The 27,513-nt window shown below is 45.7% G+C and overlaps 3 protein-coding genes across 10 annotated transcripts; 2 read left to right on the forward strand and 1 right to left on the reverse strand.

The window, feature by feature from the left end:
- Window positions 1-2,814: 2,814 nt before the first annotated feature.
- LOC135258758 (uncharacterized) lies at window positions 2,815-6,321 on the forward strand. Of its 2 annotated transcripts, XM_064342312.1 has the most exons (4): window positions 2,861-2,972; window positions 4,072-4,118; window positions 4,510-4,992; window positions 5,279-6,321. In XM_064342312.1, exons 3-4 carry the CDS (start codon window positions 4,515-4,517, stop codon window positions 5,794-5,796), a joined length of 996 nt encoding a protein of 331 aa, XP_064198382.1. In that variant the 5' UTR covers window positions 2,861-2,972; window positions 4,072-4,118; window positions 4,510-4,514; the 3' UTR covers window positions 5,797-6,321. The 2 variants fall into 2 exon arrangements, with proteins under 2 accessions (XP_064198381.1, XP_064198382.1); XM_064342311.1 differs by lacking the exon at window positions 4,072-4,118 and having other exon boundaries at window positions 2,815-2,972.
- A 597-nt stretch (window positions 6,322-6,918) lies between these two features.
- LOC135258760 (large ribosomal subunit protein eL20-like) lies at window positions 6,919-11,095 on the reverse strand. Of its 6 annotated transcripts, none has more exons than XM_064342315.1 (6): window positions 10,963-11,095; window positions 9,478-9,600; window positions 8,731-8,910; window positions 8,319-8,448; window positions 7,993-8,102; window positions 6,919-7,217 (listed from the first exon to the last, which is right to left on the reverse strand). In XM_064342315.1, exons 2-6 carry the CDS (start codon window positions 9,493-9,495, stop codon window positions 7,125-7,127), a joined length of 531 nt encoding a protein of 176 aa, XP_064198385.1. In that variant the 5' UTR covers window positions 9,496-9,600; window positions 10,963-11,095; the 3' UTR covers window positions 6,919-7,124. The 6 variants fall into 6 exon arrangements, with proteins under 6 accessions (XP_064198385.1, XP_064198386.1, XP_064198387.1 ...); XM_064342316.1 differs by lacking the exon at window positions 10,963-11,095 and adding an exon at window positions 10,114-10,254; XM_064342317.1 differs by lacking the exon at window positions 10,963-11,095 and adding an exon at window positions 9,718-10,079.
- Window positions 10,257-26,628, forward strand: LOC135258754 (exportin-T-like). 2 transcript variants are annotated; one of them, XM_064342299.1, is made up of 25 exons: window positions 10,257-10,392; window positions 12,983-13,131; window positions 13,736-13,818; window positions 14,361-14,417; window positions 14,864-14,933; window positions 15,261-15,479; window positions 16,002-16,186; window positions 16,431-16,599; window positions 17,075-17,311; window positions 18,091-18,129; window positions 18,242-18,304; window positions 18,811-18,935; window positions 19,523-19,667; window positions 20,156-20,275; window positions 20,512-20,606; window positions 21,550-21,619; window positions 22,198-22,436; window positions 22,971-23,256; window positions 23,644-23,833; window positions 24,012-24,128; window positions 24,496-24,611; window positions 24,715-24,762; window positions 25,145-25,216; window positions 25,314-25,370; window positions 25,477-26,628. In XM_064342299.1, the coding sequence occupies exons 2-25, from the start codon at window positions 13,072-13,074 to the stop codon at window positions 25,501-25,503; spliced, it is 2,889 nt and encodes a 962-aa protein (XP_064198369.1). In that variant the 5' UTR covers window positions 10,257-10,392; window positions 12,983-13,071; the 3' UTR covers window positions 25,504-26,628. The 2 variants fall into 2 exon arrangements, with proteins under 2 accessions (XP_064198369.1, XP_064198368.1); XM_064342298.1 differs by lacking the exon at window positions 10,257-10,392 and adding an exon at window positions 10,620-10,777.
- Window positions 26,629-27,513: the final 885 nt, after the last annotated feature.

The raw sequence follows: 27,513 nt of genomic DNA on the forward strand, positions 1-27,513 counted from the left end.
TTTCTTCATGGCTTTCTTCTTTCTTCTTGTTTTGTGGAATCTGATACCGAAGTATTTGGCCACTCAGTGTTAGAATTGTAATTCAATTAGGGCAGGTGATTATTGGGAAGTTGTTTGTAATTTTATTTTAATATTTTATTTGTTGAGGCATGCTACATAACATTTATAGAGTATGCAGATTTCACCTCTGGGCCCTCCCCTCCCTCCCCCTCCTCTCACACATGTGATGCTAGAATGCACCTTCCAATAAAATTACAAAAAATAAGTATCTGAAAAATAAAATGGAAAAGTACCTGATAACAAAAGATATATATTTTGGCAAGTTAGTATCACCTCTTCCAACTGTAGAATTTATTTATAACATAAATTCTATTCTTTATTATAAATTATGTTCTCTTGAAAGTAGAGGTGGGTAACCCGGCTTCAAAGAGTAGAAGTACTAACCATGTTTTTCCATGCACTAAACCAGCTGACTCTAATTAGCACAACTCTTCAGCCAGGTAGGAGAACTAATTAGTGTAATCCGCTGGTTTAGTGCATGCTGGTGGAGCAAATACAGGGTTAGTACTTCTACTCTTTGAAGCCGGGTTACCAACCACTTCTTAAGAGCATGACTTTGCTGTAATAATAGATAAGTTGAAAAAGTGAAGTTTCGAGAAAAGTCAAAGCTGTGTCATAGTGAATTACAAAATTTTGCAACATCATTATCAAGAAAAATCTTAAACTTGTTTCTTAAACTTGGTTGTGGGGCCTTCTGTGTATGGTGTACTTTATTTCAGTGAATTCCATGATCAGTTTTTTCAAACGTGCTCAGATCTTGGAGAGTTCCTTGTGGCCTCCACACTTTGCTCTTGCCATCACTCTGATACCGGTGACCTTTTTCCAGAATTCTGTCTGGAGCATTTAACGCTGTTGTAGTGAGGTCTCCACAAGGTATTACAATGGGTAAAGTGAATGCCATAAGTTACAAGGCACTGCCAGGTACGTGACATGCTGGCTAGCATTAGCCATGGCTGCAGTTTTTGTTTTGCTGTAGTGAGAAATTTATGAAGGGGTAATGATTACCGGCAAACCAAGGCTTTCTTTATTTGATTTACATTTAACGATTCATGTAGTAGAGGCAAAAACTCTGGGGATTTTCAAGTCTTGATACAGTGTTAGATACTATCTAGTCTAATCAGAGCACTAATTTCCTTAAGAAAATGGCAAGCATCGTTGGGCTGAATGGCCTGTTCTCATCATTATATTATGTTATGTTATAAAAAAATAAGAATAAAACAGTCATGTCAGTGCCATGAACCATTCTGCTAACTTTATGGACTGGACTGGGCTGTGCACACAATGTGTCATGTTGGTTTTATGCGAGTAAAATATTACCAGTATTTTATTGTTTTAAATATTATTATTACAGCTGCATGTATTTGTTCTTACTGTTTCTGGTTCTTTACTGCATGAAAATTCTTTTGGTGCCTCTTCTCCAAAGCACTGGGTAGCTAAATGATGATGAACCATTTATACAAAAATATAAATATCTAAAAGCAATTTTAAAAGATGCAATATGTTAAGTTTGTTGTTTTTCCATAAATGGGCTCGTGAGAGTGTGCCTTTGCTGTAAGATGAAATCTAAGATGAAATGGAAAAGAGAAGTTAAGAAATAAAGAAAAAGCAGTATCATAATGATTAACAAAATTTGGCAAAACCACCATGATTATCTATATCAGGGTTTCCTACCTCCTGGGGCTGGGCCCCTCTGTGTATTTGGATCTTTGTTATAAATGATCTTTTTATCAGAGAATAAAGAAAATAAAATTTGGTGCACATGTCAAGAATTTCATGCTGTAACGTCCCTCATGTTAATGATAATACTTAACTAAAATAATCTTATATTTACTTTTCCAACTTAATTGCTGCGTGGAGCTGTATTTATTGTTAATATTGCTTGCCTAAAGACATTTTTTTGTTAAATTTACAAAAAAAAAGAAGAAATAAAATAGAAATAAAATGGCGATTGCAACATATCTAGATTACCACAATGTTTTTTTCTTAAACTTTGCGAAAAAACTAGTTGCAAAAATCTTATTTTTTCAATTGGGCTCTGAAAAAAATACTACTGTTCAAGATCCCATGGCACTATCATGTTAAGAAACCATGGAAAAAATACAAATTCCAACATTTTAATTGAGGGACATGGCATTTGCATATACATCTTACAGTATTATGAACCAAATCTTTGAATTCTGCCAAATTATCAAGATGATCAATCTTTAATCACTTTTGCAGAATACTCCGAGACTGTGGTGCTTTATATCTGGTGGCAAGTTTATCTTGGGCAGTTTTCTCACTTGCAATTCTGTTGGCCATCATGATGTTTTACATATTAAATCACCCCTCTGTGTATTTGTATCTTTATTATAAATATTTTTTTAATCAAATAAAAAAATAAAATAAAATTTGGTGCACATGTGAAACATTTCATGCTGTAATGTCTCTCATGTTAGTGATAATACTTAAGAATATAAATAATCTTATATTTACTTTTCCAACTTAATTGCTGCTTGGAGCTGTATTTATTGTTAATATTGTTTGCCTAAAGGCATTTTTTGTTAAATTGACCAACAAAAACTAAACTAAAAAAAAAAAGGCGATTGCAACATATCTACATTACCACGATGTTTTTTAAGCATTGCAAAAAAAATCATGTTAAGAAACCATGGAAACTATTAAGAAATTCTTTGCACATGATTACAACATGACTAATTCTTATCATAAATAACACGTTTCTTGTGAAAACATATAGATATCGATCTCAGATTGTTCCAATGGTGCCATGAAGAAACAATGTTGTTGGGTAAGAAAGTCTTTCTTCTGTGTATTATGTATATAAAGGGCAAAGTCTGAAAATTGTTGATCACATGGCAGAAGAGGGACATCGCCAAATTGCCTTATTACAGAAGACGGCCAGATACTAACTGGTAAGTGGGACCTTTTCACATTGTTAAATTTGTCCACGTTTTAAAGTTTTTTCAGAAGTTGTTTTGAAACTACAGATTATTCCTGTAGTTTCTCTTAGTGTTCTACCCTGCAGCATAATTTGAATCCACTCTGAAATGACTCATCACAAACACAAACTTATATAATATGACACGGTATATTACATCAGCTTTAGTTTGAATTTAAACACTTTGCAACGTCCACAAAAATCTGATGAACGATGAATGACAAAATGTTCTTGGAAATGTTCTTATACGTAGTTTACGATCAAATTTGCATATACCTCTGTTACAGTATTTTGAACCAAATCTTTGAATTCTGCCAAAGTAACAAGATGATCAATCTTCATTCGCTTTTGCAGAATGTTCAGAGACTGTGGTGCTTTATATCTGGTGGCACAAGTTTATCTTGGGCAGTTTTCTCACTTGCTATTCCGTCGGCCCCAATGATGTTTCACATGTTAAATCAATGAAGGGGAGAGAGCAGAGTTATAAAACATAATGCCTGTTAACTACGCTGTCACTCAATGACTCACATTCCACTGATGCGACAATCTTTGTTGCCGAGGGACAGTTTGCTTCATAAAACTACTCCATAGTTCCAGGGTGAATTTGGAAGTGAACACATAGATTTACTCTGGCCCAGTACACAGAACACAAAGAGATCTGGGTCGTAGGCTTGATGCAGTTATTACATTTAAGGGCTACACAAATAAATATTACACTTCTTTTGCTTTGATTTACTTTTCATCTGTTCATCCGTTAGTTTTGCACAGGTGAAAATGGGGGGACAGAACACAAAAAAGAGCTGTTTCTGTGAAGTGGTAAAACACACGCATATAAATACCATGACATAGAAAGCGGATTGTCTGCACTTTTGTCGTTTATTGATCTTTTGATTTCAAGTATGCAGTAAAAATAACAAATTTCTTATTTACCCTTATCACATGTTTGCAGGGCACTGTGATTCACTCCGAAACCTATGGTTGTGTCTTTGCTACCTAGTATGATATGTTTGTTAGAGAGGCTGTTTTTTTCTCTACCAATAATTTCAATTAAAGACTCGTTATCTTGTTTGCAGTTGTACAGCCACAGCTGGCTGTATAAACTGTCCATTGGGTTACCAAGGTTAGTATTTTGCCATTGAACTTGTGTTTAAATCCTGAACCACCTTTTTCCCACAATTCAGGGCTGTTTGCTATTGACATTAAAGCAGGGATTTCAAACTAAAATCCTGGAGGGCCGCTGTGTCTGCTGATTTTTGATGTGTTCCTGCACTTCAGTGCTTAGTTTAAGTCATTGATTGGCTAAAGAGTCTGCACACCTTGTTCCCAAGGTCGTGATTGGCTGCTGATTGAAAGGAAATCACAAAAAACCAGCAGAGACTGCAGCCCTCTGGGACTGGAGTTTGAGACCCCTGCTTTAAAGCCTAGATAGATTCAGACTGAGGTTGCACAAAACAGATAACGCAAATACGTAATGTGACGTGATGCCATTTGAATGTGTTTCTCATCTACAGAGACAATGAGTTACGCACAACTGCAAGGGCCGGATTTCATCAGAACCGTTATTCCGCACCTCAGAAACGGAATTGAGAATTTCAGAGCCCTTGCAGACATTCTCCTCGAGTATGATGAATCAAAAAACCAAGCCATCCAGCAAGTTATTCGTAACGGAAAAGTAAGCCTGGATCAGGCAGACGCAGCTGCATCTGCTGAACTGTCCAAGGTGAATGAATACACTGAGAGACTGACTTCCCAGAAAGGACAGCTGAGCTATCAGCAGACGAATAAACGGAAAGATCTGGAAAACCTGAAGAGTGAAAGCCAATACATAGCTGACTGTTTGGAGAGTAACAGGGGGGCTTTAGATACTGCTCAGTGGTCCCTGAATTCTGCTCGGGACACTCTTGATGAACTTGAAAGCAAACAGAGAGAGAGTGAAATCGTGCGGGATGTTGGAATAGGAATTATGTTCATTCCCATCATTGGCACCATTGCTGGTGAGTTCCTGTAGAAAAATAGTGTTTTTTATAAATGCCAGTTTCAGTTACTGTGGAATTTTATTTGTGTATACAGTGGTCTTTAATGTGACTGGAATATAAATTGAATCTATTTTCACCATTCGCTGTATTTATAGATGTTGGTAGCGGGCTTAGGCACAGGTTCATAATGTTGATGGTCAATGTATGTATCATTTACAGTAAGTAACTGCATAGAACTGCGGTGACAGAAAAACCGTAGAGCCCAGTAAATCCCACGGTTAAAAAAAGGAACTTGTCTTTCCAGGTGCCATCATGGTTGCGGTGTCGCAGGAAGAGCTGGAGCAAGCCCAATGGGCAGCCTCCGTAGCGTGGCAGGAAGTAGAAAACTGCGAAAGGGCCGTCTCTAATTACTCCAGTAGGTTGGAGGAAATGAAGAGGCGTAGGAAAGAGAAGAAGGAGGAGATGGAGGAGTGTTGCAGGGCCATAAAGCAGATCGAGCGTAGCCTGGCGCAGGTTTCCGAGCAGCGCAACGGCATGCTTCGAGTTCAGGAGAAGATCAGGATCGCCGTCAACGCGCTGGGCACCCTGGCTGGAAGAGCGGCGGTGGCTAAGACCCTCACCAAACGAGTCGTCTGCCTGTCGCCCATCGTGAACGTACTGGGGGAGATCGTTAAACTCACGATTCAGCTGTACGAAAACAGGAAATGTGAGATCTTCCGCGATCCACAGGTCAGAGCTGCCATCCAAAGCCTGCAGGACATCTATAAGAAGGTGTCAGCCATTGATGGCCAGAACACATTGGAAGAACTTCAGTTTTATTGACGGGGATTTAAACTCATGATCCATTCCAACAGGGTACAGCATACATATATATCAGAAAAAAACCTGTATAGTATGCATATGTAGTAGAAGAATTTTGCCAACATATATACATTATTGTACCTAATTTAACTTTTTTGTTTCACACGCAGTGCATATACCTATTTTTATGTGATGAGAAATTATTGTTATCAGTATGTGATCCGGATCTGGGCCATGTTACTCTAATCAAAGGAGAGTGCACATTAATGCAATTTCTGCATTTGTTCCTTCATGTTCTCTTATGCTTAAGTTTAAAAATTTCTTTTTGCAATTTGATTAGTTTGTCATACATAATGGCATGCGAGTCATAAGTCATTTTGGCTAGGGATGCTTGATCGGAATAATTCGGAAAGAATTAATCATAAAGCGCCAATAAATGTTTTGCATAATTGATTAAAATTGCTTCAGCATTTTATGGTTTTCTCTTACGTGATATTTTAATTTAAAAAAAAACATTTCTCGAAATAAAGTGCTACTTTAAAATAATGGTTTTGGGAATGATTTAATCTTAGATGCCTTTGTTGTGTTTCTTCTGGATTCATAAGAATGCACTGTCAGAGAATGCACTGAATTTTTTTCCACCCTCTTTCCCTCCCTTTACCCATGAACCCTTTCATATTAGGAAGACTTACTAGGTTCTTAATTGATCCATGTTAAAATATGCATAGTAATCTCAATCGATTTTAAATCCGATAGCAGCCACTTGAATCCACTTACTGTATTACACATGAATAAAGTACTTTCATGTGCTAAATCACCTGCCTTTCATATTAACTGAAAACAGAAAATGTATCTGTTTGCATTGAAGTACATGTTTTGTACTTCAGAACATGTACTTCAATGCAAGACAACATAACTGTTCTCAACAACTTTTTTTTTACCCATCAAATAAGACCGTAAATTTAATGCAACAATCATTGGACCAGATTAACGGTTAGCTACAGTGTAGTTAATTGAGTTACATATAAATACTTGTTCAAACTGCAGTACTAAAGTAGTACTGCAATGGCTCAATTCAGATTTATTGTACGTCCATAGTGAATTATTTTCTTTGAATCACATGGGAGTAGCCAGTCAGTCAGAGTCAGTACAACAAATGTTTTAATACATCATAGAATTGTAGAATTCCAGGTGTGTGAAATTCATGAAAGACCATTCATCTTGAAAGTCAAACAGCATTTTAAAAAATAAAACTCCAGCCAGTCCCAAAATGCTGCAAGAGACAGTGCTTTCTTCTCAGATTGTTTTCCCGTTTCATTGTCTCTGTGCTGAAGGGCTTGCGGGGTCCCTCAGAAGAAGGTGTTGGGTCTCTTGGTGGTGAAGCGGGGTTTGTGCTGGCGACGCAGGACTCTGTGGGGCAGCGGGAACTTGATCTTGGAGTCCTGGAGGAACGTGGGACAGAGGTCAGAGGTCAAAGGTCAGTTGCCGTGAGAACACGGGAATAATTCATAATTCAGACTGTGATAAATCTGGCGAGGACAGCAATGTTCTGGTATCAGTAAATCTTCCCAGTACCTACTTCCAGTATGTATTCTCCCCCCCCCCAAATCTGAGAATGAGCACATTTATAGTTCCAGATGCATGGTTATCACGGCCAAGTGGTGAGCTTGGGAGGGACGTAACGCATGCATATACTCAAACTGAGCAGGCGGCTGAGTGCGTGAGCTTCATCTGAGAGAATTTAAATAAATAAAAGCGGCTCGGTGGAACATGCGCTGAATGACCCTCACTGCTAACAGGCATCACAACAGATTCTATATATCGGTTTTCTTTTTAATTTCCAAAACATTAAAATTTCCATTTCAGTCGTTCACAAGGGGAAAGGGAATGTTGCCAGTTTTAAAACCGCCAGTTCTGAAGAAGTTGAGCTTGAAAACTGGAAGAGGAATCTGGCGTTGATCTTGCAGGCTTTAAACCAGAGCTGACTACAGCAGAGTCAGACCAGTGAGAGACCTGCATAATGGACCAATCAAACTGCTGACCAATGCATCTGTCACTGCCCATCACTACCCAGTCCCACAATGGACTACGCTATGAGCAGGGAGCAGCAGACCAATCCTGAGCCAGCAGCACTGGAAGCGTGAGCACAGCGAGGACTTCCTGTGCGACTGCCCGTGTGCGTCCCCCTGGCGTTCTCTGGGTCTGGCGTCGACTCACGTGGAACTGCTTGATGGCGGGACGGCGGCACTTGTTGGCGGGGATCTCCTGCACCTTCATGATCTGTATGGAGTGGGCGCGGGCGCGGTGGCGAGCCCCCATGTCCCGATCTGGAAGAGAAGCACCCGAATTTAACCCGCGGGTCGTCGGAACGCACCCGCCCGGAACACTCCTGGGGCACGGCTAACGTCGCTCCGATACTCTCGGCAGGCCGACGTCGACACTCGAGACACGCCCGATGTCCAACGGCTGTGCGGAAAGGCGGCAAGGGGCGGGACTTACAGCACTGAGGGGCGGGACTTACAGCACTGAGGGGCGGGACTTACAGCACTGAGTGACGGCGCCAGAGGTGGTGAGGTCGCGGTACTCGCGGTACATGTTGTGGGTGCCGCTGCGGGAGTCGTAGCGCAGCCAGATGCCGAAGTTCTTCACCCTGAGCGGGGACTTCTCAAACACCTGCAGGAGGAGGAGGAGGCCAGACACTACTACAGGCCTGTTTCCCTCAGTCACTTTCACTTCATACCAAAGCACACAGCCTCTGAACAGTCATCATATTCCCTGCCAGAGGAACAGAGGCCCAAGTAGTTTCTGTCTTTTCAGTGTCAGTCTGAAAGGCCACATTTAAGCTTCCAGACCGTCTGAAAAAGGACGGCATCATCGGTGACACCTCCCGGGTGCTTACATTCAAAGATCCAGCCTTTCCCCCCACCCCCCGCCCCCGGTCCTGCCGAAACATACCAGCCCACAGTAGACCGTCTCTCCCGAAGCCTTCTTCATCTTCCTCAGCTGAGAGACGAAGTACCAGAAGCGGGACTTGGCCACCACGTGGTTGGGCGCGAAGATCCGCATGCGGTAGAGGGGAGGGGCGGGGTTCTTAGCTGAGGGCAGCAGACGCCCGATGACTTTATATTCGCTAAGCTGAGAAAAGGAGGAGGAGGGACAACTTTAACAGGCATGATTGACAGCCGTGCTTATCCAACCCTGATCCTGGAGGACCCCCATGTCCAGAGCTTTTATTCCTGCCAGGTACTTAAATGAACCGTTGTCTTCATTGGACCAATTTAGCATCCTTAACTACCAATTTTGGGGGCATTGCTGCTTTAAAGATAGCTGTAAAAAAAAAATAGCCTGAGAAAAAAAAGCTAGCTACCCATTAGGAAATACACCAACTAGCTAACTTACCTAGCCTAAAATACATGAGACATGTCAAGCAACATGAACGTCTGATATGTTAGTGAAGTACATACAGTCAGTGTAGGACATTGCCTACATTAAGTAGAACTCATGGTTTCCCCGTCCAACTTTTCAATGGGCCTCCCAACGGCACATGGTTAGCACGAGTCACCTAGACCTACAATGCCCTATTTCATACGATTCTGAAAAGAAAAGCGCTCGTTAAAACCTTCACATCTGAACCACAGCTCCAAAGGCACAGCAATGCCTGGTACTTTGGATGTTTCATTTTTTTCTCAAGTTTTTACATACTGTGCCGGACGCCTTCATTGTCCCTCTCGCAGCAGTCTCTGTCTCGCAGACAGCTTATTTTCTTCTTCTTCTTTTGGAGTTTAACGACGATGGTTACCAACTTTCGTTACCGCCACCTACTGGCTAGAATGTGAACCACAGAACAAGGTCGTGCCCGAATCAGCGCATTGCCGACTACTATACTAACTTGAATACTCAATCTTAACAAAAACACGATTTACAACGTAGAAAAAAACTTACTGACGCATACGAAATCAGTCTAGAAGTCATTAATAAATGCTCGTAAAATCAAGACCTGTCGTTAAAGGTATTCTCTAGTGGGGTCGATCTGCCTACAGAACAACATAATTTATGCCAGTAATCTCTTTTCGCTTTGCTAATGGTCCTCCGTACAACAGCCGGTGCCATTTTATAATTCAAGTGCTGGACATTATGCATCTTTTGAAATAAACCGAACGCCCTTTTCCTCACTGCATCTTTGCATTCATCCGACCACCAAGATACTACTTCCCCACTTCCCTTATTCTTAGGGATAGATTTTAAAGCTGCTCTTACTATGGCTGCAGTAATACTTTCATTTGTACACTCCACATCTTTATTCATATCAACACCAACCATTTGTTGATCGCATATCACCTGAAACTGATCCCATTTTGCCTTCACTGGAATCCTCTGACAGTTATGCTGCACACTATAGGATAATGATCAGTCCCCACCCATTTACACAATCCGAGATGATTCAAAGATAGACTAATAAATTCGTAATCCAACGGAGTACGCCACATTTTAATTCAAATGGATAATTTGATTCAGTCGGTAGGCGTCAAATTATCCTGGAGTGTTCAAGCGAAGTATGTGAAACGGGGTCCACAGATCAAACAGCGAGCGGAAACGTGCAAACACGCGCAGCGACCAGTAAGCTTCCATATTATACTAGTGTATTATAACGGAATCAGCCTACTAAGATTTGACTGCAACCTCTAAACATCGATAACAGTACGTTTGGCAAATATAGGCCAATTCCACATGTCCTATCTGCAAAACCATCCATGGCCAAAGTTACAGTAGGCTAAGTATCTTTGCGCTGGTGTCACCAAAACACCACGGAAGCTCTTCCTGTGGTCATGAGTCAGAAGGTTTCGCTGATTTCCGTATGTAGAATGAGCAGACACGCCGCACCGAGAGGCGCACGCTGTACGGAAGCTTAGAGGCAAAGTGAAATTCTTTCCGAAACGTGTCCACTGGTGTTTAGTTAACTACAACCGCCACGGGGGAACAATGAGATAAACTCGACAGGAAGGTATCTATTGTGTTTTTTGTTTAAAGTGTTGTCCGTATTTACGTAAAATGCCTCCGTAACTTTCCTTGGGTGTTTTTCCCCACACTGTCAGAAAGCGAGAGAGAGAGAGAGAGGTGTGCATATGCGATTGAATAAAGCCAATCACTAGGTTACTTCAGCTGGCAAATGAGTTACGATTCACATACTTTGCAACTTCGGTAAACTTGCATATTTCCGCAAAGTATATATAGATTTTCAGCAGCAACTGGCCAATTATTGTGGTCTCCGCTAAGCTAATAGTAAAGCAATGTGCCCGCGCGTTTTCATGGCGTTAGCTCAACTTGGAAGTTGCAGCTCGGTGAGCGACACTCATTGTGTATTACCCATTTTTGTTACTCATTGTGTAATTACTCATATCGTTCGTCAGCTGTGTGCGAGTAATTTGTGAAATGCTGCCTAGTGACTAGTCGCAGTTTTGTTTACGGAAATTATTCCGTTCACTGCTGACTGGCAATTAAAAAGCGCGAATATCGATCGCGCTTTTTAATTGCCAGTCAGCAGTGAACGGAATAATTTAGCTAAACAGTGGTATCATGGGTAGCTATTCGTATGAAAATATTATGGCGACGCGTTGGAATAAAGCTAGCTAATTCGTATTGTGTTTGCCGTGTTATGAAATAGTCGTGCAGATACTGATCAAGCCAACTGTTTCACATATGGCATGTACTGTAGATTGCTGATCGGTTGCATCATTTTAGCAGTCTAATGGAATTTATTTGTAAATAACGAGTTACTCTTCCGCACAGGGACTTTTAAGAGACTGATGTTAGACGGCGGAATATATATATATGGTAATTCTTCTGTAATATCAAATGTGTATGAGTTTAAGTTGTTTGCGAATTCACTAGTCACTCATACTGTCAGGTTATGAAAAAATGAAGAAGCCCGCGGAAGTTATGATACATATTTGGTCTTGGGGGACTGCGTTTCGCCAGGTTTACTGCGCTGCTTAGAAACATTTGGAAGTGTACGTGACGGTAATGTAATTACGATCCCGGCCATTCAGGCTTTTGTGTGCGGCACTTTAGGTTAGTTTTTTTACGCAGGACACCTAAATGGATACTTAAATGAATGATTTAATAATCTTGTGTGAGTAAGACACTTCTTATTGTGTGTAATTTACATTGCACCAGTGTTTCGTTAGAGTACATTACGGCTCTCTAGAACCAACCGTGAAAAGTCAGTCCCCACCAGTACTTTGTGAAGTAAAGGACCATTGTCCACTTCATATTGGTTGTTTTGCTTTCGGTGTCCTGTGTCATGTAGCTACAATGTCTCACCCTCTGTTACGACTCATTATCACATTTTATATAAACACTCTTAATCCCCCTTGAGCCTGGTTCCTCCTGAGGTTTCTTCCCATCTGCCACAGGGAGTTTTCCCTTGCCATTGTTGCTTTAGGCTTGCTCCTGTGGGGGTCTAGGCCAGGTCTGTGACTGTGTAGCGTATTGTGACAATTGCTATGAAAATACGCTTTATAAATAAAACTTTATTGATTGATTGAATGACTCGAGGGCTCATAGAATTGTGCTTCTGTGTTTAGACCATATCACACACCGCAGCCATTATACAAATCTTTTATCGTTAAGAGCTTCTGTGAAGATGGTAGTGGCATAGTCACCTGTTGGTATGTCCAAAAGGAAAATAAGTTATTGTGTTGTGATCCAGACAGCAGTACATTGTTGCTTTTAAGTTGTGATGTTTAAGTTGTGTTGACCAGAATCAAATGAATCGTGACTGAAATCAAATCAATCGTGATCATTAATCAACCGCAAAACTGTAATGCAGCAAGTACTGGGTTTTTATGTTTAGTTTTTTAAAAACTAATAATGGTGATATGTTTGTCTTTTAACATTCAACATTCTATGTACACTGTCTTCTACTGTTACCTGCCCAGGGACAACAGATGTATTTTAGCTTGATGGCTAATTCTGGGACAGCCAAGTGGCTGCCCACTGTCCCTGTCAAGCAAATAAATGTGTAGCACCTGCTGGGTGATGCACGGCAGCCATTTTGCACCAGAACGCTCACCGCACATTAGCTAAGGTGAAGAGAACCTTTTGTAGCCAGTTAAATGAGGGGGTGATTGGGTGGAGAGAGCCTGGTTGGGAACTTAGCCAGGACGTTGCGCTCACTCCTTGGTGCGGTCTGTCGTTTTGCTCTCAGATGCGAGAAGCTCGCCGGTGGGTAGAAGGGAGCAAGTTTGTAACGGAAACGAGGAACGCTCCTGCCTGCCCCTCCCGCCCCCCCCCGCCATGGATGAGCACGCCTTGCTGGGACTGAACCCCAACGCTGACGCCCCTCACCGCCAGCAGGTGAACACGCCCCCACCCATTTTACTGTCGCTGTTGAACGCATCCATACTGGGAGGGCTGGTGTTTAGCATTTCGGTGTTGAGTGGGAGGGCTGGTGTTCAGCGTGTCAGTTTTGAGTGGGAGGGCTGGTGTTCAGCATGTCGGTGTTGAGTGGGAGGGCTGACGTTTCAGTGTGTTGGTGTTTAGTGGGAGGGCTGGTGTTTCAGTGTGCTGGTGTTGAGTGGGAGGGCTGGTGTTCAGTGTGTCGGTGTTGAGTGGTAGGCTTCATGTTCAGTGTGTTGGTGTTGAGTGGTAGGGTTGGTGTTCAGTGTGTCGGTGTTGAGTGGTAGGCTTCATGTTCAGCGTGTTGGTGTTGAGTGGTAGGGTTGGTGTTCAGTGTGTTGGTGTTGAGTGGGAGGGCTGGTGTTCAGTGTGTTGGTGTTGAGTGGGAGGGCTGGTGTTCAATGCGTCGGTGTTGAGTGGGAGGGCTGGCATTTCAGTGTGTTGGTGTTTAGTGGGAGGGCTGGTGTTTCAGTCTGTTGGTGTTGAGTGGTAGGGTTGGTGTTCAGTGTGTCGGTGTTGAGTGGTAGTGCTGGTGTTTAATGCTCAGTCCATTTCCTCCAAGGCTCTGGCCTACTTTGAGCAGCTGAAGGAGTCGGCTGATGCCTGGCAGGTGTGTGCGGAGGCCCTAGCCAAGAACGTTTACAGGTAGGACCGTGACACTGACCCTCTGCAGGTTCATATGGGTCATATAACCCCTCTGCAGGTTCATGTGGGTCATATAACCCCTCTGCAGGTTCATATGGGTCATAAAACCCCTCTGCAGGTTCATGTGGGTCATATAACCCCTCTGCAGGTTCGTATGGGTCATATAACCCCTCTGCAGGTTCGTATGGGTCATATAACCCCTCTGCAGGTTCGTATGGGTCATATAACCCCTCTGCAGGTTCGTATGGGTCATATAACCCCTCTGCAGGTTCGTATGGGTCATATAACCCCTCTGCAGGTTCATGTGGGTCATATAACCCCTCTGCAGGTTCGTATGGGTCATATAACCCCTCTGCAGGTTCATATGGGTCATATAACCCACCCTTACATTGAATATACCTACAGTTTACAGTTATAGTGCAGAATACATTGTTTTACTAAGGGCAAATTTGAGCATGTTGTAATTCTTGAGTTTACTGATTTGGTGATGGTTGTAATTATCACCCAGTCCCAGTAATGTGAGATGGCTTCCCCCCTTACAGCAGTGACCATGTGAAGTTCTTCTGTTTCCAAGTTCTTGAGCATCAGATCAAGTTCAGGTAAGGGAGAATTGAACGTGTATTTGTTCTTGAATGTGAGTGTGTTTGTGTAAGAACAGTTCCTGAATGTGAGTGTGTTTGTTCCTGAGTGTGAGTGTGTGTTTGTTCCTGAGTGTGAGTGTGTTTGTTCCTCAGTGTGTGTGTTTGTTCCTGAGTGTGTGTGTTTGTCCCTGAGTGTGAGTGTGTTTGTTCCTGAGTGTGTGTGTGTGTGTGTTTGTTCCTGAGTGTGAGTGTGTTTGTTCCTGAGTGTGAGTGTGTTTGTTCCTGAGTGTGAGTGTTTGTTCCTGAGTGTGATGTGTTTGTTCCTGAGTGTGAGTGTGTGTTTGTTCCTGAGTGTGAGTGTGTGTTTGTTCCTGAGTGTGAGTGTGTTTGTTCCTGAGTGTGAGTGTGTTTGTTCCTGAGTGTGAGTGTGTTTGTTCCTGAGTGTGAGTGTGTGTTTGTTTCAGACACACGGGCCTCAGTCCCGCCCAGCAGCAGCTGATCAGAGAAACACTGCTGAAATGGCTGCAGTCACAGGTGTGTATTTCTCTCTTCCTGTACATGGGGTTTGTTTGTGTGTACACGTGTGTGTATGAGGTATGCGATTTAGCTCTGATAACGTCCAGTATTAAAACACTGTCATTTATAGTCATTGATATTATTTCCCAAAATACGCATTCCCTCCCATTCTGTGGTTGATTAACTGTAAATTGATTTTGGAGATCTTGTTTAGTCACAATGTAAACCGAGGCTAACTGTAGTCATAGGCAGTTATTAGAGGCGGCGGTCCATGTAGTTCAGTGTTGGCCTGAAGCCGTGGCTGACCTCTGACCCCCCACCCCCCCTCATTGTCACACCCCCCAGTTAATGAGCGCTCAGCCGCAGAAGGTCTTCATTCGCAACAAGGCGGCGCAGGTGTTTGCTCTGGCCTTTGTGACGGAGTACCTCACCCAGTGGCCCGAGTTCTTCTCGGACGTCCTGTCTGTGGTTGGGCTGAACCCGCGGGGGGCGGACCTGTACCTGCGCACGCTCCTGGCCATCGACGCCGAGGTGGTGGACCGTGACATCACGCACTCCGCCGAGGCAAGACCCCGCCCCACCCCACCCCGCCCCGCCCTGCCCCGCACCCCAACGCCACGTTGCTTCCCCGGGACCTCTGACCCTGCTGTCCACCCTCTGCCCTCTGACCATGCCTTCTGACCTCTGGCCCTGCCCTCTGCGACCTGTGACCCTTCTGTCCACCCTCTGTCCCTGCCCTCTGACCTCTGATCCTGCCCTCTACCCTCTGCCCTATGACCCTGCCCTCTGCCCTGTACACCCTACCCTCTGCGCCCTGTGACCCTTCTGTTCACCCTCTGCTCCTGCCCTTGCCCTCTCACCCTGCCCTCTGACCTCTACCCTCTGCCCTATGACCCTGCCCTCTATACTCTGGCCTCTCACCCTGCCCTCTGACCTCTACCCTCTACCCCATGACCCTGCCCTCTACACTCTGCCCTCTGCCCTCTCTCCCTGCCCTAAACCCTCTACCCTATGACCCTGCCCTCTGCCCTCTACACTCTGCCCTTTGACCCTGCCCTCAGACCTCTGACCTCTGCTCTGTACTAGGAGACGCGCCGGAACACGCTCATTAAGGACACCATGCGGGAGCAGTGCATCCCCGCTCTGGTGGAATCCTGGTACCAGATCCTGCAGGCCTATCAGCACACCAACCCTGAGCTCACCTGCCAGTGCCTGGAGGTGGTGGGCACCTACGTGTCCTGGATCGACCTCGCCCTCATCGCCAACGACCGGTGAGCGGGACTGCAGGGGTTTGGTCACTACACCTGATTCTGCTCATCAAGGTCTGGAGTGAAGACCATGAGTAGTTAAATGGTTAAATTAGGTCTTGTAGTGCTGGGATAAGACAGGAACCTGCACCCACGCCGGCCCCCTTTGGGACAAACGTAACCGCAAAACCTGATTCTGGATCATTAGCCGAGAATGACAGATGTTCCCGTAGCGACGCTGGAGTAGAACTCGCTGGTGTGTTTGCAGGTTTGTGACCCTGCTGCTGAGTCACATGTCCGTGGAGGTCCTGAGAGAGGAGGCCTGCGACTGCCTGTTTGAAATCGTCAGCAAGGGCATGGACCCCGTGGACAAGACCAAGCTGGTGGAGTCCCTGTGCCAAGTGCTGCAGTCCGCTGGCTTCTTCAGCGTGGAGCAGGTAATGGTCGCTGAGCACCATGTTTCACTCATGACCGTTTCACTGGACTACCTCCATCATTCAGACAGAAGTTAGTTTGAGGACAGACGAGAGACGGCAGGTAACTAGTTTTCTCCAAGCGGTAATATGCTGGGCATTGTGGGATAGCTACCTGGCCAGTAAGTAAGTACCTGTTGTTGAAGACCATCTAAATTTATGGGCGCTTCTTGAAGTATTGTTGTTATTTAGGTAGGGAGAGAGCAGTTGTCCATGTTTTGAAGTTACATGATGATTGGGGAAGTCATGCCAAAAATAGTCTGTGGAATTAATTAAAATAAATCTGTGTGCTTCCACTGATGAGGGACTTGAATGGTGTTCCACATGTACGGAACATTCCGGTCTTCCATTGGCTGCCACTGTGAAGGGCCTAATACAGTCGCCATGTGGAGGGTCACCCTGTCTGTTCCCTGTCTCTCCATCCCATTGGCTTTCTCAGGAAGAGGACGTGGACTTCCTGGCCAAGTTCTCCAGGCTGGTGAATGGCATGGGCCAGTCGCTGGTGGTCAGCTGGTCCAGACTGGTGAAGGTGGGCGACTGGGAGGGTGCCCAGGTGACCCTGCGGTCCCTGGAGGGCAAGGTGCCCCTCACCCTGCAGCTGCTGGCCCACGAGGACGACGACATCTCCGCCAACGTCGTGGGCTTCTGCTACGACTACCTGCACGTGCTCAAACAGGTGGGCTTCTGCTACGACAGCCTGCACGTGCTCAAACAGGTGGGCTTCTGCTACGACTACCTGCACGTGCTCAAACAGGTGGGCTTCTGCTACGACAACCTGCACGTGCTCAAACAGGTGGGCTTCTGCTACCACTACCTGCACGTGCTCAAACAGGTGGGCTTCTGCTACGACTACCTGCACGTGCTCAAACAGGTGGGCTTCTGCTACGACAACCTGCACGTGCTCAAACAGGTGGGCTTCTGCTACGACAACCTGCACGTGCTCAAACAGGTGGGCTTCTGCTACGACTACCTGCACGTGCTCAAACAGGTGGGCTTCTGCTACGACAGCCTGCACGTGCTCAAACAGGTGGGCCTCTGCTATGACTACCTGCACGTGCTCAAACAGGTGGGCTTCTGCTACGACTACCTGCACGTGCTCAAACAGGTGGGCTTCTGCTATGACTACCTGCACGTGCTCAAACAGGTGGGCTTCTGCTATGACTACCTGCAGTCAGTGTTCTAGAACCCCATGGCCTTCAGTCACCAGCAGTGATTGTGACATCAGCATTAGAATGTTCAGTTAAGAACATTCTAATCGGCACATTCAGGGACGTGCGGAGCTCCTCCTCGTTTGCTTCCATTCGCTTTCGCGAGGGTTCCAGAATGCTCGGTCCACAATTACAAGTTTGCTTGATTTCTGTAAATGATGTAACCCAACACAGGTTGGTATTGTAAGTAATTCTAATGGACACCTTGAACATTCGAATATATGTGTGTTTGCTCTTCCTCTTCCAGCTTCCACATCTTGCAGACCAGCAGAAAACCAACATTGAGGTACATTTTCATAGATGATGCTTTATTTTAACTGTGTCACTTCATACAGATTTGAATGTTTTTTTTTTTTGAAGTAGTAAATTAAACAATGGGTATATTACTCCTTCAACAGGCTATAATGTTAGCTGTCATAAAGAAACTGACATATGACGAAGAATACAACTTTGAAAATGAGGTAATGTTTTATATGTCCCAGAGTCATGTTGAGGCTGCCACAGATTGTTTGATTTGCAGTCATTTTATTTAGCTGACCGTGATAATTAATGATAAAATTAAAAGAATGACTGCTTTTTCTCTGTCCTTCCTTTCTCTTTCTGTCCACTTGCCGTGTCTCTCATTTCCTCTCTTTTCATCTTAACCCCTCCCTTTCTATCACTTTTACACTCTTCCTCTTCCTGTCCTCCCTCCACTGCTGCTTTCTCTCCCTTAACCCTTTGAAGAGTAGATTTTTTGGAATTGTTTTTTTCTTCTTCAAAATTCTAGGTCAGCTTTCTAGAGCTCCATCACTTTCAGTTACCAGTAGCGATTGTGACATCAGTATTAGAATGTTCCATTAAGAACATTCTAATCACAAATTTGTGACCTCACACCTTAATCTCTTGTTCTCGCTCCCTTTTTCTCCCACACGTACACGCAAACACACACACACACACGCACGCGCACACGCGCACACGCGCGCAGGGGGAGGACGAGGCCATGTTTGTGGAGTACAGGAAGCAGCTGAAGCTGCTGTTGGACCGTGTGGCCCAGGTGTCTCCAGAGCTGCTGCTGGAAGCTGTGCAGCGGGTCTTCACCTCGACCATGCAGTAAGCCCCATTCTCACAGCAGCACCATGCAGTAAGCCCCATTCTCACAGCAGCACCATGCAGTAAGCCCCATTCTCACAGCAGCACCATGCAGTAAGCCCCATTCTCACAGCAGCACCATGCAGTAAGCCCCATTCTCACAGCAGCACCATGCAGTAAGCCCCATTCTCACAGCAGCACCATGCAGTAAGCCCCATTCTCACAGCAGCACCATGCAGTAAGCCCCATTCTCACAGCAGCACCATGCAGTAAGCCCCATTCTGTCCTACACGGGTCTTCACCTCCACCATGCAGTAAGCCCCATTCTGTCCTACACGGGTCTTCACCTCCACCATGCAGTAAGCCCCATTCTGTCCTACACGGGGCACAGCCGTTAAAATGTGGCGTGATTAACACTCAGGTGTTTCTGACGGAAATAAACTTCTGTTGTCTAACAGAACCTTTGGATATCCATTGAGATCTCTTGCCAGAGAAATTGTCTTGAGGTCAAGATTTCATGCTGAGGTTCTTTCTGTGTGTGCCTGTGTACCTGCGTGCGTGTGCTTATATATGTGTGTGTGTGTGTGTGTACGTGTGTCTCCTCTCAGGCACTGGCAGGCCGCGCCCTTCATGCAGGTGGAGGTGGCGATGCGGCTGCTGTATATGCTGGGCGAGGCGCTGCCCGCCCACCAGGGGGCGCACTTCTCCGGGGACGAGGCCAAAGCCAGCGCCCTGCAGGGCATGATGAGAACGGTGAGCCGTCTGCCCCTAATGCCCCTAACGCCACCTGCTGCTAATGCCACCTGCCCCTAATGCCCCCTGCCTCTTAAGTGCTCTGCCCCTAATGCTCTCTGCCCCGAATCCAATCTTCCCCTAATGCCCCCTGCCCCTAATTCTCTCTGCCCCCTAATAACACTGATGCATCTGAAATCTGCCCAGGCCAGGCTTTACTCGCTGAGTAACCTCAGCGTCTGTATTTGCTGCAGTTTGTGCCAGCGTGTTTATAAACTGGATGTTCATGGGTGCTAGACCGTGTGCATCGGATTGACAGCCTAGATATTCGCAGCCAGGTCAACCACATGGACATGCCACTGTATCTGACAGTGTGACACACTGTGACTTTGTGAAATGGGCAGCACACCCTGCGTTGGCATTCTCTGTGGCTGATGAAGAGGAGCTTGTCACTGTGATGTCACTGTCATGTCTCTGTGATGTCACAGTGATGTCCCTTCCGTTCCCAGCTGGTCACCTGTGGGGTGAGTGAGTACCAGCACGTCTCCGTGACGCTGGAGTTCTTCGAAACGGTCGTGCGCTATGACAAGTTCTTCATGGTGGAGCCCCAGCACATTCCAAACGTTCTGGTGAGTATCTCCGTGGGTCCTCTGTGCGCCCTCCACATCTGGCCTCAGCTCCCATAGGTGTGTGTGTGTGTGTGTGTAAATGGTGTGTGTGTGTGTGTGTGTGTGTGTGTAAATGGTGTGTGTGTGTGTGTGTGTGTGTCTGTGTGTGTGTGTGTGTAAATGGTGTGTGTGTGTGTGTGTGTGTGTGTGTGTGTGTGTGTGTTCATGTTCATGCTGAGTTCATATCTCTCCTGCAGATGGTGTTTCTGGATCACCGAGGCCTCAGACACAGCAGCCCCAAAGTGCGCAGCAGAGTGGCCTACCTCTTCTCCCGCTTCATCAAGACCCTGCAGTGAGTCACACCCAACACTGTCACGCCCAACACCGTCACACCCAACACCGTCACGCCTGTAACACCGTCACACCCAACACCATCACACACCCAACACTGTCACGCCCAACACCGTCACACCCAACACCGTCACACCCGTAACACCGTCACACCTGTAACACCGTCACACCCAACACCGTCACACACCCAACACCGTCACACCCAACACCGTCACACACCCAACACCGTCACACCCAACACTGTCACGCCCAACACCGTCACACCCAACACCATCACACACCCAACACCGTCACACCCATCACTGTCACGCCCAACACCATCACACCTGTAACACCATCACACCCGTAACACCGTCACACCTGTAACACCGTCACACCCAACACCGTCACACACCCAACACCGTCACACCCAACACCATCACGCCCAACACCCTCACGCCCGTAACACCGTCACGCCCAACACCGTCACACACCCAACACCATCACGCCCAACACCCTCACGCCCGCAACACCGTCACGCCCAACACCGTAACTCCGTAAAAAACCCCGCCCACATGGGTTATATTTTCATAAACAAAGAATGCGCCAAAAACAACACATTTCTCATTCTTATCTTTTTTCTTATCTAATTTATGTAAGTTACGTAAGTTTGGCTACTTGCCTCCAAGCGGGTAAGGGCTTGCAGAAAGGTTTTGTAGAAGTTAGAAGACCAGGTCAAAAAACTACTGTATGGCTGGGACCTAACACACTTCATCCGGCCGGCCAATGGTGTAACTTCATAACTTGGCCGACCAATGGTGTAACTTCATCACTCAGTCACAGACATTCGTGTTTTCGTAGGGCTGGCCCCACTGTTGCGGTCCAGCCAAAAAAACAGCAAAGAGCTGGAAATCGTGGGCCTGACCTTCTGGACCTTCTGATGCGAAACTCTCTTCTGTTTGCAGCAAGCACATGAACGCCTTTATTGAAGACATCTTGAACAGGATACAGGACCTTCTGGAACTTTTGCCTCCGGTAAGAATCAGTCAGTTGCGCTCTTTTATCAGTGAGGTGGTTCACACCAAAAATAATAATTCAGATAAGGGCAAGTCATGTATTGATAATGTTATCTCAGAGAATGTAGTGTTTAAATTGGCACCCTCTCCTAATGGGACTGAATTGTGTTGTAAATGAGTTCAGTTTGGGAAGGTGTGATGTTTGAGTGCTTAATCTCAGGTACTGGCTTTTTTCATGTGCAGTAAAATATTATTTAAAAACCACCCACAATATGGAAGCAAACCTGCACCTTTAGATACTGGGAGCATGTTGTGATCAATCATTGGGGAAATTATAACCTGAAAAGAAATGGCAGTTTATTTTTGTTCCTCGTAGGGGACATGAAACTGTGGTCTCAGTAACCATTTATTATTACTATGCAGAAACCCTACACTCCAATGCAGATTTAAATATGTTACGCGTTTCTCTCATCCCAGACACGTGCATTATGTGAGAAAAGATTAAAAAATAAAAATGAGTAGCAGGTCTCCGGAGGACATGGTAAATCCTTGTTGAGTATTTTGAAAGGGTGCTGTGACTGTCCCTCCTCCCCCCAGGCGAACGGGTGCCCGCCGGCCCTGACCAGCGATGACCAGTTGTTTGTGTTCGAGGCGGCGGGGGTGCTGGTCGTGAGCGGCGAGGGCGGGGCGGACAGGAAGGGGGCGCTGATGCGGAAGCTTCTGGAGCCGCTGCTGGAGCGCTTTGGGCTGGTGCTGGCGCAGCTGCAGCGCGAGCGGGACGAGGAGCGGCAGGCCGCGCTCGCCGACCGCCTCAACCACGCCGTGGGGTTCGCCAGGTACGCCCCGCTACTGCCGTCCCGCAGCTTTTCACTCCAACCCTAACAAAGCCACAGCTCACTCAACAGCCAGAGCAGGGCTGCCCGCCCCTGTTCCTGGAGATCTACCATCCTGTAGGTTTTCACCCCAACCCTAACAAAGCCACAGCTCACTCAACAGCCAGAGCAGGGCTGCCCGCCCCTGTTCCTGGAGATCTACCATCCTGTAGGTTTTCACCCCAACCCTAACAAAGCCACAGCTCACTCAACAGCCAGAGCAGGGCTGCCCGCCCCTGTTCCTGGATATCCCAGAGAGCTTGTTGAGCTGCTAATTAGTAGAGTCAGGTGTGCCAAATTATGCTTGAAAATGAAGCCCTACCGGATGGTCTATCTCCAGGAACAGGGATGGGCAGCCATGCTGTGATCTGTGCATGCTGGTAACAGAGACGGAGAGTTACGGTATGAAATAAAAGATGGATGTGCACATCGCTCGCCGTGATGCCGGTTCAGCGTGCAGTCGTCTGATTGGCTCCTCTCCCCTCTGTGTCTGCACAGCCGCACCAGCAAGGCCTTCAGCAACAAGCAGACGGTGAAGCAGTGCGGCTGCTTGGAGGTGTACCGCGACTGCCTGGAGGTCTTCGTGCCCGCGCTGAGCTGCCCCGTCCAGCGGGGGGCACTGCGGAGCGGCGTGCGCTCCTTCCTGCACCGCATGATCATCTGCCTGGAGGAGGAGGTGCTGCCCTTCATCCCCGCCGCCTCCGAGCACATGCTGAAGGACTGCGAGGCCAAGGACCTGCAGGAGTTCATCCCCCTCATCAATCAGATCACCGCCAAGTTCAAGGTACAATTTACTGAGCTAGGTCAGGACAAGGCCCAAGGTAGGCGTCCTAAGCCAGATCCCTGTTAAGCTCAGTGTAGAGTCCCTGAACTAGATTACAAGATTGAGGATCACCTTGAAGGAGGATTCTTAAACTGGGTCAGTACCAAGTGCAAGGCACTGTTCCTAAACCAAAAAGGGTGACTGCTATTAGAAAGGGGGAAGAATAAGACCTCCCTTGTTATCCGGACCTGACTGACCCCTCTCTCACCCATCTCTGACTGTCCTCTGACCCCTCTGTGACCCCTCTGTGACTCTTCTCTGACCCCGCTCTGACCTCGCTCTGACCCCACTCTGACCCCTCTGTGACCCCTCTGTGACTCTTCTCTGACCCCCCCCCCCCCCCGGCAGGGCCAGGTGTCCCCCTTCCTGCAGCAGGTCTTCATGCCGCTGGTGCAGGCCATCTTCGAGGTGCTGGGCCGGCCGGCCGAGCAGAACGACCAGACGGCCGCGCTGGAGAAGCAGATGCTGAGGAGGAGCTACTTCGCCTTCATCCAGGCCATGGCCGGCAGCGGCATCAACGAGGTCATAGCCAATCAGGGTGAGCCTGCGTGGAAACGCTGAGGAGAAACCTGGCCAAAAACCAGAGCCCTCTGCTTGTGATCCAGTTTGTTTATGTGAAAGAGGCGTCAGCGGATCAGGGTCAGGGCTGATGAGCAGAATCTGGTCTACTCTGAACACAGATGCCCCTGTGCAAACCCTGCTCGTGTTGTTCGCAGGGGTGGAGAACATTGAGCGGGTGCTGTTCACCATCATACAGGGAGCGGTGGACATCCCCGATCCTGTCGCTCAGAAGACCTGCTTCATCATCCTGTCCAGGCTGGTGGAGCTCTGGGGTGAGGAGCTGTTCGCGCTGTCAGACGGGTCCTCCTGTGTGAGGCTGCACTTAGGTTTGGATAGAGCAGGGGCGTCCAGTCTTATCCAAAAAGTGCCAGTGTGGGTGCAGGTTTTAGCACTGCGGCACATGATTCAACTAATTAATCGTGGTCTTCAATAAAGACCTTGATAAGTAGAATCCATTGACCTTAAAAGAACTTTGATTGGAACTGCAGTGTTATGGTCAACATTGTGCTCTTTGGCCAGGCACACCAGCAGTGGGTTTAGGGTTAAAGGTCCTGTCTCCAAAGCAGTTCCATTGTAACTCTGCTTACATTTCATTTATTCATTTAATGAATTGTGTCTCAACGTGTGCTTTTTTTTCAGGGGGTAAAGATGGTTTGGTTGGGTTCCCCGACTTCATCTACAAACACATTGTCCCAGCATGCTTCCTGGCCCCGTTGAAACCGACCTTTGACCTGTCCGATGCCCAGACGGTTGTGGTATGCCGCCTTAAACCTTCTCTTGAAATATCTATTCTCAGAGAGCAGGATTAGTTGCAGGCCACATTTCTGTACAATTAATAAAAATGTGTTTGTTTTTCAGACACTGTCCGAAGTTGCTCTCACTTTGAAAATGATTCATCTCAAGAGGGTACGGTTGAGTCACTGATCTGCTTGTACACGCTTTGATATGAGACCAAAATGTTTATGTCAAATACATTATTTGAGTGCTTTGTTTTTACTAGAAGTCTAGCTTATTTTTTGTACAAACATCAGCTCCCAGTTCACTCCCATTCATTTTCGGGACCTTGCTGCAATGAATAGTTTTAAAGCACTAACTTACTATGGAGGATAATAGGTCGAAAAAATCTTGCAACACTGAAAGTGGGGGGAACAACCACAAAAATAGCCGTTTCAGTGAAATGGTAAAACGTACTCGCGTGTAAATACCAGGAAATAAAAGCTTATTAGAAATGGTGACATACTTTATGGTTCGATTTTTCTTCAGCTGAATCTGAAATGTCTCTTCCCAGGGGCAAGAGTTCCTCCTGTATCTGCAGCAGGAATACCTGCCTTCTGTGCACGTCACACCCGAAATCACACAGGTACGGGAAGTCCGTGTACAGCATTAGGTTCAGCTTCACCATGAATCGTTTGAGACTGGCGCTGAGCGTTTACCTTAAAAATGATTTTTCCCCTTAGGAACTGTGTCAAGTGCTTCAGCAGCCTGATTCAAAGGTTATAAAAAGTTACATGAAGGTATGTGGCCAGCGCATGTTGTCAGATGAGCTCAGAATTGTACTGGTCTTTACAGCACAAATGCGATGCCTACGTGAAGCCTTTTCCACTTGATCTTTGTTAACAGGCGTTCTTTCAGCGAGCCAGACTGTAAAACTGGGACGTCAGGGAACCGCACTGGAAGGAGGAGCGGTCGTCGGTGCCATTTCTTTAAAGAACAAAAAGGCTCAGCAGAGGAATCGTTTTTGCACTTGAGAATTTGCGTACGGGTGTCCGATCTGTCCGTCAAGGATGAGGCCGCCTGGGAGTAGGAGGAGCCACTACTTCCCCGAGGCTCCGCCCCTGCCACCTGATTCGCAGTCGGACAGGTGAAGCACGCGAGGCTCTGCGGGCACTGGGCTGGCTCGCAGTAGGAGGGCTGCAGGCACTGGTGACCCCTGCTGGGAGACAGAATGTGAACTTTGGATTCTGGGCAGTCAGAAAATAGATGTTGTGAAAAAGTTTTTCTTTTTTTCTTCCTCTTTTTCATCGGTCGCTGTGGCCTAATTGGGTAATACGAGGTATTTGAGCCAATGTTGCTTTGTTATATATTAAAAGTCTTTTGAACTTTTAGAGCTACTTTATTTTTATTTTTTTGCTGCCTCTGTTTGAATTTTTTTGAGACATTGAGCTAATATCTAGATCGAATGGTTTGCCTTCAGATGTGACCTTTCAGGTTTGTTTTACAAGGGACAAAGTTTGTTCTTCTTTTAATTTAAGGACAATACCAGTTTTATGTTGTGACCAATTGTTACATTTAGCACGGGCAACAGTATTTTTTTTTTTTTACTCTGGTATTTTGACAATCTGCCTTCCCATGTACAGCTGTCCTCTGGGTTGTCTGCATGGCTTAACGCGAACGAGCAAGTGACCGTGTGCCACCGACAGTGTTAACAGCAGTTGTGTTTATGAATAAACCGTTAGATTTGTTCACGCTATGATTACAGTGTGGATATCCATAATGGATTACTCAGAAATGGTTCACATCTTGAAAGTAGAAATAAGAGAGTGTAAATTTACCTTTCACGCCCACCCAAATCTAAATTGAGACATTTTGCGCATATATGGTCACATGCTTTGCAGACGGACTTGAGTAAACTTGAAGGGGTAACCTCTCGTTTTAGAGGTTCTATGATGTCATTTATTTGAGATGAAGAAATATGAAATATGTGAAAATTCTGGACTGCTGAATGGATGCCCTGCCTACTCATTAAAATTCTCATGAATTATTGTTAGAAAATTATTTTTACATTTATTTTTACAATTTTGTTTAATTTAAAAAGATGATGTATTTGTAAAGGTCTAATGTAGTGCCTATGGAACGTACACCCCTTTGAACCTTTTCTACTTTGTGATGTCAGTGCCAGATTTCTCTTCTACATATGTACATGGCATACGCCGCATATTTAAGGGGAAAATTGTTATTTTGAAAAATATAAAACCAGTGCAAAACTGAAATTGGATAAGACTGCCTCGTCTAGGCGGGGTCTCAGTAGTGGCATACACTTTCAGCTTCTTAATAAGCGCCTTGATTGTGCTCCAAGGGATATTTAGGGCAAATTTTTATATTCACATTCTGATCTGTGTCTTTGTAAAGATAAGCTTCTTGGTGCTCATGCCCAAATCTCTGTTATAAATGCACTGCTCAGGAGAAGGAACCTACAAAAATGGCAGAACTTTTATTGAAAACTTGTGAATCACTTTGATTTACCACAGGTTGGGGCAATTTCACAGTTGGTTACAACATGGGGAATTTAGCTCTGCTTACCCAGTCAAGCATTTTAAGTTAATTATAATTTATTTAATTTCAAAGAAAGTTCGAATATTTCACTCTCAGATATGGGGTAGGATGTGAAGATCCATGAAAAAAAAAATATTCCATGTGTTGCAATTCCAGGCTAAAAGGCAGCACATTTTTGAAGGGTGTATTGTTATTCTTACTAAGAAATGATCTTGTAACTTAAAATGTACAACACAAACATCCCAAATATTGTTAGTGCAAAGATTTTGCCTGTTTTTTTTTTTTGCTTGACTGGCTTATTTTACTCTGTAGCTTAAGTCCGTTACACGTTAGAGTCGTTTATCTCTTCCTCCATCCCCTATCTTTGTTTCTGCTTCTCTAGAT

This window comes from Anguilla rostrata, chromosome 7 (genome assembly GCF_018555375.3).
Source record: "Anguilla rostrata isolate EN2019 chromosome 7, ASM1855537v3, whole genome shotgun sequence".
Lineage (NCBI taxonomy): Eukaryota > Metazoa > Chordata > Actinopteri > Anguilliformes > Anguillidae > Anguilla > Anguilla rostrata.